Source organism: Momordica charantia, assembly GCF_013281855.1.
Source record: "Momordica charantia cultivar OHB3-1 chromosome 4 unlocalized genomic scaffold, Mcharantia_2.0 BLBB01000004.1, whole genome shotgun sequence".
NCBI classification, from domain to species: domain Eukaryota; kingdom Viridiplantae; phylum Streptophyta; class Magnoliopsida; order Cucurbitales; family Cucurbitaceae; genus Momordica; species Momordica charantia.
Window position 1 is genome coordinate 24,058,517 of NW_028275162.1, and position 11,211 is coordinate 24,069,727.

The 11,211-nt window shown below is 36.2% G+C and overlaps 1 protein-coding gene across 3 annotated transcripts; it reads left to right on the forward strand.

Annotated features, from left to right (window-relative positions):
- Positions 1-767: 767 nt before the first annotated feature.
- LOC111011834 (Regulator of chromosome condensation (RCC1) family with FYVE zinc finger domain-containing protein) lies at positions 768-10,626 on the forward strand. Of its 3 annotated transcripts, none has more exons than XR_015790263.1 (10): positions 768-1,342; positions 2,979-3,065; positions 4,077-4,166; positions 4,295-4,381; positions 4,481-4,600; positions 5,695-7,797; positions 8,140-8,286; positions 8,726-9,246; positions 9,738-10,019; positions 10,447-10,626. XR_015790263.1 is itself a non-coding variant. In XM_022285740.2 (9 exons), the coding sequence occupies exons 1-9, from the start codon at positions 1,295-1,297 to the stop codon at positions 9,898-9,900; spliced, it is 3,366 nt and encodes a 1,121-aa protein (XP_022141432.1). In that variant the 5' UTR covers positions 768-1,294; the 3' UTR covers positions 9,901-10,626. The 3 variants fall into 3 exon arrangements, 1 of the variants encoding a protein (XP_022141432.1); XR_015790264.1 differs by having other exon boundaries at positions 9,738-10,007; XM_022285740.2 differs by having other exon boundaries at positions 9,738-10,626.
- The last annotated feature ends 585 nt before the right edge of the window (positions 10,627-11,211 follow it).

Consider the following 11,211-nt stretch of genomic DNA (forward strand, 5'->3'; position numbering starts at 1 on the left):
GTAATTTACTACAGCAAATAACATAAAATTAATTGAATTCATTTATAAAACGAAATATTAAATACTGGGTTAATACATAAATTGAAATATTACAATAAAATAAAACCTAAGTTGTTAGATAAAATTGAATATTAAAGTCAATAAAAAACATTCATATATGAAATATGATTAATCAAGATTAATTCAACTGAAACAAGCCACCATTTCAATAAGAACAAATAAAGCTATTTAAAGATTTATAAACACCATCATAAGATATTTATAGATAAAATTTAGAAAACTGAGATAGATATCATCCATTATATTTTAAATCTCATACTATACTCCATCATAAAATCAATCTAACGCCAAATTTATTACCTTTTTTTTTTTGCTGCAAATGTGTCAGTGGTTGATTCCTATTTCTTATTAATTACTCTTTTTAGAACATCACTAATTTAAAAAAATTAAAATAATATTTGTAAATACTAAATAACCTGACAGTATTCTAAAAAAAAAAAGCTGAAAGTCATTCATTCAAATGTCAACTGCATTAGATTCTAATTGCTGAAAATTACATATATATATATATATATTTGAAATAGTGAGAATTATTCTATTATAATATATAAATTTAATGGATATTTTTGGCAGGTATTATTTTTCCTTCATTTCACCAGTCGAGTAAATTTAAATTTATGGCGTTTAAGAAAATTGCTATTTTATTTATTTTTTATATAAGTTTATTTTATTTTTGTTTGATTTATTATTGTTTTCTTCTTTTTCCCGTCTTTGACTCTGTACTTTTACAGACTCCCGACTACGTCTTTTCTCTCTCTAGACTCATTGTCTCCTCCGTCCGGTCTCGCTTTGTTCCGTCACCGGCGGCTTCTTTTACTCGACTTCTATCGCCGGCGTAAGCGGTTTCTTCGTTGCGAAGCCATCTTTGCCTGCTGAGAAACCGCTTTGGAGGCTGTATTTCCGTTTCTTTCTCCTCATTTCAATTGTTAAAGCCGAGGCTACGACTGCGAGGATGTTTTTGACTCGGTATTTCGAATGGAGTTTCTAGGACTTTGGTTTCGAAGCAGCGTGGCAGATCTACCAAGCTTTCGAGGAAGGGCGAGGCGGGGGGAGCTGTGAAATTTTGTTTTGTTTGGGAGTGAGTTAGATAGAGAGAGAGAGGGGAAGCTCTGCGGTGGGCCTGATGTGACCGTTGATGTTAGTGTACGGAAGATTTAATCGCCGTATAGGATGACCGGAGAGCGGCGTAGTGATCAGAGCGGGTGGTGGCGTTTTGGCGAATTTTTCACATGGAATGGCAGATCCTTTTAGCTATGCAAATGCCGACCGTGATATCGAACAGGTCTCCTTTTTCATCTTCGTTTGCGCGTTTTATTATTATTTTATTATTCTTCTTTTGATACCCGACTTTCTTGCGTTGGGTTTGTTTTGGGAGCTCCGAATTTATTTAACGTTATTAGCTGAATGTGCGGAATTGTTGGGATGTTCTTGGTCAAAATTGAATCGAGTAAGAGAAAATTTTCGTGATACTTTCTCTGCTACACAATTTAACTTGGGCTCTCTATTTCTCTCGACATTGACTCATAACTGTTGGATATACAAAGTCGGTAGCTATTTGGCGTTGAGAACATGCTGACCTTTGATGGGCTGATTAAATTCCTTCGGGATTGAGCTTTTCCCATTAACTTGGAGCCAGTAAATTGAACTATTTCGAATCAAGTCATGCTCCGTGGCCAATTCCTTCATATATTCTACAGACTTAATTTCGATCAAATAGAAAAGCCAAAGGATACGCAATTTAAGGATCTTATTTCGGTTCTATTTTCATTTTAATGAAATATTTACATAGGCTTGGATACTAAAATTATCTATGTTTTTCTTTCAAAGATACAAAATGCCCGATTATATGGTTAAATAGTTCATTGGGCAGAGTTGCTTGGAGATTTATTTTTCTTTTGCAAGACAGGCTGATTGTTGAAAGTTTGATCATTCATTGCCCTTTTTGTTCCTGGTCAGTTAGCTGAGTCTATTATACGAATTTTTTTTTTCTCCTTTCTATTTTAGGATGAGAACAAGGAGTGTACAGCATATGGAAATCTGCGACTTCTTTCTCATTGCTCAAAAGTTTACTACTCCCTTTAGTTAAGTATAGTGTAAAGTGGACTGAGGGAGCAATTCTTCAGCTTGGCATTTTATTCTAGTTTTGAACTTTAGAACTCCTTTTTAACACTTCTAAGGAAGTACTCCGGGATGATATATAAAGTTCTTAAAAGTCAAGTTCTAAATAATTCTAGACAGACTAATTTGATTAATTTAACATCTGATTTTGGCAATTGGAGTTATGCTGCTTGGCCACTTCTTTAGTTTTCAAGGCTGTAAGAGTAACCTAGATGCCAATACTCATATCTGACTATTTGGAAATTTCTGAAGAGACTCAAGTTATCCTAACTTGTCTGAATTTTTTAAAAATATATTGGTGATCTTATTTTAGTTAAACAATCACTTATAGAATTTGTGACTACCTGCGGTACTTTTTATTTTCATAAGAAACCGAACTTTCATTGAAAGAAATGAAAAGAAATACAAGGACATACAAAAAAAAAAAAAATACGACTAGAGAACACCCCCTAAAGAAAGAGGCTCCAGTCCAAAAACTAACACCTAACTGATAATTACAAAAACTATTAGAAATTGGCCGAGAGTGAAGTATTAACTACCTGTGTTATTTAAAACTGACCTGCGGTTGATGGTCATGTGATTTCTGAGCACTAAATGCTTAAGGCTAAGGGTATTATAGTGGTTTCTCTTTCTTGTTTTTCCCCCTCAAATATTTTCATTTATTACTTCTCCATCGTTGTGAAGCAGAAACCAAATTCTCCAGGCCATATTTCTTGCTCTGCTATTCTTCAATAGCCGACTTTGCTTATGATTAAAATTTCTCTTTGTGGTAGGTTTACAAGGTTGATTTTATCTTGCAGGCATTAATTGCATTGAAGAAGGGCGCTCAACTGCTTAAATATGGTCGTAAAGGAAAGCCGAAGTTCTGTCCATTTAGGCTTTCTAGTGTGAGTTTGGTTCCAAAAGTGGTTTTAATTAGTCTTATAAAAGTTTCCTTTAGACCTTTTTCTTTTCTGTTTGTGCAGTTACAAAATTAGCTTATTTTCATTGATGAAAAGTGGGTGGTAATACTTGCTTATCTTTTCTTTGCAATGCTTCTGCGTTGCTGCTATTCAGTGGCTTATTTAATTGCAAGAAACTAGGGATCAATTTTTATGATTTGAATACGAGAACAGAGTCGAAGAAGTTGGTTTTTGAGTGATCTGATGCATAGAGTTCTTCCTTTCACGAGTTTCAAGAACCTTGTAATCTGATTATTATCCCTGTTTGGATCACTGTTTTTACTTCATAGTGAATGAAATGTTATTCAGTCAGTTTACTGGCTCGTTATCTGCTAGACTGTAACTGCCATCATGATTTTGAATTAAGTAGTTCATTATCTTAAAGAAAGTGAATTATCAGAGCAACTTTTGGCTTCATCTTGATGAAATATTGCAACTTAGTATGATAATTATTACTTGTTTGGTACAAATTATGTTCTTTGGATTTTTTAGGGGAGATCGAAGGAGAAAATTATCTTAATAGACTTCATGTGGATGTATGCATATGGACAACTTAATTGTCAACAAAATTATGCAAATGTGAGTAAAAATGTAGGTACGAATGCAAAACATAAAAAAAAAAAAGAACCTAAAAAATTTGAGTGTGCTTTTGTGGTGAAATTATCTTATTGCAAAGTTAACCATTTTGAAAAATACATAGTTGTCTTGGTACACATTGCTATGGATGAAAAGCTTTTTGTTTTCTAAATGACATCTGGTTAATAAAGAATGTATGTTAACATATTTTTCCATGGGAAGTTCTAATATTGCAGCAACAAAGAGATCTAGTCTTAATATTGACTTTTATCAAGTCTTAATGATCTTAAACTTGATATAGTTATGGTTTAGTCAGCTTTTCATGTTTTCAATTGCTTGATAGTATTCCTTGCATTATTCCTGTTGTTTTCTTAATTTTAGGATGAATCATCTTTGATCTGGATTTCAAGTAAAGGTGAAAGAAGTTTGAAGTTAGCTTCAATCTCACAAATTATTCCTGGGCAAAGAACTGTAAGATATCGATTTATTTGTTACCACTCTAATGCTCAGCCATAATAGTTATTCCTACTTGATGCAATTAGCGTACATTATTACTCAACTCTTAATATTTATTTTACTATTACATTGAATTCGATCAGGCTGTCTTTGAAAGATATCTTCGTCCTGACAAGGATTACTTATCATTCTCTCTTATATACAACAACGGGAAGCGATCCCTTGATCTGGTTGGTGATGAAAACTTGTTCTCTCCTTTGTTCTTAAAATCGTTACCTTTTCCTGGTCTTTTGATTCAATGGTAATGGTGGTATGTTATTTCTCCTTAGATTTGTAAGGATAAAGTTGAGGCAGAGGCTTGGATTGCAGGCCTGAAAGCTTTAATAGCATCTGGTCAAGGTGGGCGTTCCAAGATTGATGGCTGGAGTGATGGAGGCCTCTATCTTGATGTAAACTTTTTATTCTTGAAAGCCTTTCATGGATTGTTCTACTTGCTTTATTGTTCCCTAGAGTCAATTGTTTTATTGATTATCTTGTGTGCTCGATGTCTGTGATTTACTGATTTTTAAAAATAAAAATAGAAATGAAGCATTGTTCCTTTTAGAACTGACTTTAGACATTAGAGCTCACCATATCGAATAATTTCACATCTGGTTGATCAATGCGAATAGGGCCAATTCTTTGTACGCTCCCTGGGCCATGTGGATTGCTTATGTACCACCCCTTTTTGGTATTGATTTATTCCTTTTGAATAATGCCTTGATGTCCAGAAAAAATGGGGGAAAAACTTTTCCTGACTACTCTAATAACTAGTAGATCAGTAGCCAGTATCTGGAACAAGTCACGGGGTTGATAGTCTGGAGGTTAGATTTACTAAGTGTTCATGTGCTCATTCAGACAACCGTTTGAACTTGCTTGGTCAAGATTGCATCAGAGGGTTTCTCAGTCCACGAGTCAACTGAGCATCATGAACTCAGTTCTGGAAACTTCTAATAGAAGGATCCATAGCTGTGATTATTGGTCTTCATTACCTATTTGCACTGAAAAAATCAATTTTGAAACCCATAATGGCTGGATAAATTGAATTCAAAATGGAGTTCCAGCAGCAAGAGGATGAAGATCATGGTGGAATCCTGCTCATGTACAGGGAGAATAACTGAAGATCTCTGAAGTAGCAAAAATGAAGAGAAGAAAGAGGCATTGAGACAAAAACAGAAACTAGGACAGTGGAACTAAATAGTAACTTTGTGCAGTCCGCTTGCATGCCTCTTTCCCCCCTTAATTTACAGATATCGGTGTAGTCGTCCTTAATCTTATAACATGATGCACAATTCTAGAATGTCATTTCATGAAGTTTTAATCTTTAGCTGTTGATTTTAGAAAGTTTCCAATTTTGAATCCCCTTTTAATACACTCCTTCATAAATATAGACACTGTCTTCTTGAAAAATTATGCTATCAATTATGTATAATACTATATCACATGTAACTTTGATTTCATCTTGGATGCTATTTTAATACATGGTTTGCTGATGTCATTTCAGGACAGTTGTGAACTGACTTCAAATAGCCCAAGTGACAGTTCACACAGCGTGAATAGAGATAATAGTTCTCCAGAAGTTCTTGTCAGTTTCAACACAAATATATCTCTGAAGACTTCTCAACCTGAAAATTACTCTACAAACTCTGAAAGGGCTCATGTATCACTAAACCAAACGAACATGCAAGTAAAAGGGTCTAGTTCTGATGCTATGCGAGTTAGTGTTTCAAGTGCTCCCAGCACCTCTAGTCATGGGTCTGCACCAGATGATTGTGATGCTCTAGGTGATGTATACATATGGGGTGAGATTGTTGGTGACAATGTTGTGAAGATTGGAGCTGAAAAAAATAGTAGTTACATGACCTTGAGGACAGATGTACTTCTGCCAAGACCTTTGGAGTCCAACATTGTTCTAGACATACATCATATAGCCTGTGGCGTCAGGCATGCTGCCCTAGTGACAAGGCAAGGGGAAGTTTTCACATGGGGAGAGGAATCTGGAGGCCGCCTTGGCCATGGTGTGGTGAAGGATGTAATTCAACCTCGTATGGTTGAATCCTTGGCAGCTAGTAGTATTGATTTTGTTGCTTGCGGAGAGTTCCATACATGTGCTGTTACAATGACTGGGGAGCTTTATACATGGGGTGATGGTACACATAATGCAGGGCTTCTTGGTCATGGCAGTGATGTGAGCCACTGGATACCAAAGAGAGTCTCTGGTCCGCTTGAAGGACTTCAAGTTGCTTCAGTGACATGTGGTCCATGGCACACAGCTTTGGTAACATCGATGGGTCAGCTATTCACATTTGGTGATGGAACATTTGGTGCACTGGGCCATGGAGACAGAGAAAATATTTCACATCCAAAAGAAGTGGAATCTTTATCAGGCTTGAGGACAATTGCTGTTGCATGTGGGGTCTGGCATACTGCTGCTGTAGTTGAAGTTATTGTGACACAATCTAGTGCAAGCATTTCATCAGGTAAACTATTTACGTGGGGCGATGGAGATAAAAACCGTCTGGGGCATGGAGATAAGGAACCCAGACTTAAACCCACATGCGTGCCAGCACTAATTGATTATGATTTTCACAAAGTTGCTTGTGGTCACAGCATTACTGTTGGTTTGACCACTTCAGGACAAGTTTTCTCGATGGGAAGTACTGTTTATGGTCAACTTGGGAATCCCAGTGCAGATGGAAAGATACCTTGCTTGGTAGAGGATAAGCTTTTTGGGGAATCCGTTGAAGAAGTTTCATGTGGTGCGTATCATGTAGTGGTTTTAACGTCCAAAAATGAAGTTTATACATGGGGAAAGGGTGCAAATGGGAGATTGGGCCATGGTGATGTTGAAGATCGGAAGATACCAACGTTAGTAGAAGCTTTGAAGGACAGACATGTGAAATATATAGCATGTGGTTCAAATTACACAGCTGCCATTTGTCTTCACAAATGGGTTTCCAGTGCCGAGCAGTCACAGTGCTCTGCTTGCAGACAGGCATTTGGATTTACACGGAAGAGACACAACTGTTATAATTGTGGACTTGTGCACTGCCACTCTTGCAGTTCAAGAAAAGCATTAAGAGCAGCACTTGCACCTAATCCTGGAAAACCATATCGTGTATGTGATTCATGTTATGCAAAACTGATTAAGGCATCAGAAGCTAGTAGTAACAATAGGAAAAATGCTTTGCCTCGCCTCTCAGGTGAGAACAAGGATAGGATTGACAAGACTGATATGCGAATGTCTAAGTCAGTGCCTTCCAATATGGATTTGATAAAGCAATTAGACAACAAAGCGGCTAAACAAGGTAAGAAGGCTGATACCTTCTCCCTTGTTCGATCCTCTCAAGCACCTTCACTACTGCAGCTTAGAGATGTTGTATTATCAACTGCTGTTGATCTGCGACGAACAGCTCCCAGACCAGTCCTCACTGCTTCTGGAGTAAGTTCTAGGTCTGTGTCACCTTTCTCAAGGAAACCAAGCCCTCCTCGATCTGCTACTCCTGTTCCTACAGCGTCAGGACTTTCCTTTTCGAAAAGTATAACCGATAGTTTGAAGAAAACAAATGATCTTTTGAATCATGAAGTGGTTAAATTACGCTCACAGGTAAGCCATTTTTTCCTCCTGGTTGTCGTTACCTTCCTTCCCTCTACACCCCCATCCCAAAATCAAAACATAAGAGACATCCATTTAAGAAAAGAAGATACCAAAAAGGCAACAAGGAATCTCCCACTCAAAACCGAAGGAGATTGTTCTGACTTTCTAAATTGGTATGGATAATAAAGGAGAATAGTCACAGGACTCTTTATATATAAAGAACTGCACCTAGAAATAAAGGAAAGAAATTTCTCCTTGAACTGGTTTTCGTTCCTTTTGGGTCATAAATATCTGAGCACTATTTGGTGGATTTAGTTTCATGACTGGATATCTTTATGTCTAATATTACAGGTTGAGAGCCTGAGACAGAAATGTGAACTACAGGAATTAGAGCTTCAAAAATCTTTGAAGAAAACACGAGAAGCTATGGCATTGGCTGCAGAGGAATCTGGTAAATCAAAAGCGGCCAAAGAAGTCATCAAGTTACTAACTGCTCAGGTCATTTTCTTTTAAAATGTATTTTTTCTATTCTGCAAAGCTTGATGTCTCTGGAGCTTTTTAGTTAATATTTGTTCCAGTTCGAAGAGCAGAATGCATTAAAATTATTATAAACCATCATTTTGATAATATTATGAGGTAAAGTGTGGTCGTGTCTGATGAACAAAATATTCATTCATAAAAAATTAACTTATAGCTATTTGTGTAGTTGAATGAATAGATGATGTATATAACCTAGAGCAATAGGAGGAAATGACACGGGCTTCTAATAGAAATATTTACCATGTTACAATTTATTTTTCCCCCTTACGCAATGCTTAGCCATCCTGAGAATTGTTTTGAAAGTAGTACTTGTGGTGTCTTTTTTGTATTTTTTTATTATTTTTTTAGTACAGTACTTGTGGTTCTAATAATGGATTACATCCTATAATTATTCCAGCTCAAAGATATGGCTGAGAGGTTACCTCCTGGAGTATATGATGCTGAGAAAATGAGATCCGTTCATCTTTCAAATGGTTTGGAGTCGAATGGAATCTACCATTTGAATATGAATGGAGAACGTCATTCACGATCTGATTCACTTACCAGCTACTCCTGTGCATCTCCGACGGCATCTGATGCTGCTGCTTGGCGAGGAAGTTATGGCCCAGCTCATTCATCCAGGGAGCTTTCTGGAACGAATGAAAGTATTATGCAACAAGAAAGAATTGACAATCGAGATGCTAGACTGCCATATAATGGAGGGGCTCAGTCAGTTAGCAGTAGTGCATCGGTGGCAGCTGTTGGCAAGGACTCTGAGTCTTTACAAGATGGTGATAACAATTCTAGAGCCAAAACTTCTGCACTGGTCAATGCTACTCAAGTTGAGGCTGAATGGATTGAGCAATACGAGCCTGGTGTATATATTACTCTCGTGGCTCTGCGGGATGGTACTCGGGATCTGAAACGTGTGCGCTTCAGGTGATATTTCTTTTCCTTGTTTCCTTTTAGGTTTCAGCATCTAGAAATACAGTGATCATTGTCTCTTTGGCATGACTTGCAACTTGACTAGTCCTTGATTTAATTATTGGGTGAGAATATGCAATCCATGTGCTGAAGCTCCCCTATTTGCAAAATGAGTTTTATTTGGGCTCTAGAAAATTATAAATTATGGCCTCCATGTTATCTAGAACGTGTACTCATAGAACATTTTTGGACGAACTTGAATTTGCACCCAAAATAAATACTAATTTCTGTCCACTCATTTACAATTATTTACAATTTTAAAGCCCATAATGGTGAAATTGTAGGGTAGGGACACTCTTCAGATGTTTTTCTTGGAAAGAACTGTCTTAGTTTTAATGGTTGCACACGGTTCTGGACATCTAATGTAATTTCATAGTGTCAGAATATTAGGTATGGTGTAAAAAAGTTCGAGTGTGCCATAATTTGTGTTGTACTTGCATTTTCAGTCGGAGAAGATTCGGAGAGCATCAAGCAGAAAATTGGTGGTCAGAAAACCGCGACAAGGTATACGAGAGATATAATGTTCGCAGCTCGGACAAGTCTTCAGTTTCGGGACTGACTGCGCAGCGGGCGGATGATGCAGTTTCAATAGCTTCCCAGCAACTCTAGCAAAGAGGGAAGTTTAATGCAGTCAGTCCAGTCCAGTCCTACTCCAAACGATTTTATGTCAGTTGCAATACTTGTGATGGCTTTAAAGATAAGACGAGCAGGAAATGGTACAAATGGAAGTAGGATCCTTTGACCTTTGTTTATAACTTTCTTTCCTTCTAACCCTTCTTTCTCAATTTATTTGGCCAATTTATTAATGGGTTTCTACCCCTTGCCACCTGTCGAATCTTTAGTGTATATAAAATCCATCCATTAAGATAATAGCAGCCAAAGAAAATTTTGTTCCTTTGTTTTTTCACCCCCCACCAAAAAATGAAAAAAACCACATTCTTTTCCTCTGAGCTTCTGTCCCCAGACCATTTCTTTAATCAGAATTTGGTTCTTTGGCAGCTTTAATGTTGTTGTCTTTGCCTCTGTCTATGTCTTATGTCTCTCATGTTCTGAAGTTGATCATGTCAATATCTTGATTGACATGGCCATGAGCTTTTTTTTCAACCTTTTATGCACAGGAAAAGGAACAGTCTCTTTTCTGTTTCATTTTTGCAGGAGATGCTGTCGTCCACTCGTTCTTAACCTTCAACCATATCCAAGGAAAAAGGGGAGGAGAGAGACAAAGACACTGTCAAATTCATATCTATATTCTACAATTTAATTTTGTCTTAAAGTTCAAATGATTGAACATTCATTATGCTTTGGAATAGAAAGCTTTCTGTTCTATTCTTCTTATTTTATCACTCAAGACTGTAAAATTGTCCGTGTAAACTTAGTTTTATGTCTCACATAGAAAGCAAAAAAGTTCCAAATGCTTAGATTTTGAAATTTCAATGTTATATTATTGAAAGAAATTTCTTTGCTGAAGAAGTTTGGGGAAAATAAAAATTTGCACCCTTAGATTTAGGGAGGCGTATCTATAATTTTATCTTTTTCAAATTCTTATCAAATATATATTAATATAATTCAATAAATACATGTGAATTGTTTTTTAATGATTATTCAAACAAAAGCTTATTAGAAGATAAAAATTGTAGTACTTATTTGAATTTAAGATTATGATCGGAACACTTATCTAAATTTAAGAATTTATTTGCTGAAATGATAATTTTGGGTAAAAATTGATATACTTTATAAGTTTAGGGGTAAAAATAAAAAATTTCTCATAAATTTATTAAGTACCATTTATGTTTTACTTTTTTTTTAAGTAATCATTAATGTTGAATTATACATATATATATATATATTTTTTCTTTTGATATTTGTGTGTCCAGGTCAGCTTGCGCGCACCTTGACTATTCACGGGTCAACCGCCTGACT

Bases quoted from the DNA above. Each gene is read 5' to 3' on its own strand.
- LOC111011834 (XM_022285740.2), top strand. From the start codon at position 1,295: ATGGCAGATCCTTTTAGCTATGCAAATGCCGACCGTGATATCGAACAG. The intron at 1,343-2,978 runs GTCTCCTTTTTC...TTTATCTTGCAG, and splicing joins CCGACCGTGATATCGAACAG to GCATTAATTGCATTGAAGAA. The intron at 4,382-4,480 runs GTTGGTGATGAA...ATTTCTCCTTAG, and splicing joins GGAAGCGATCCCTTGATCTG to ATTTGTAAGGATAAAGTTGA.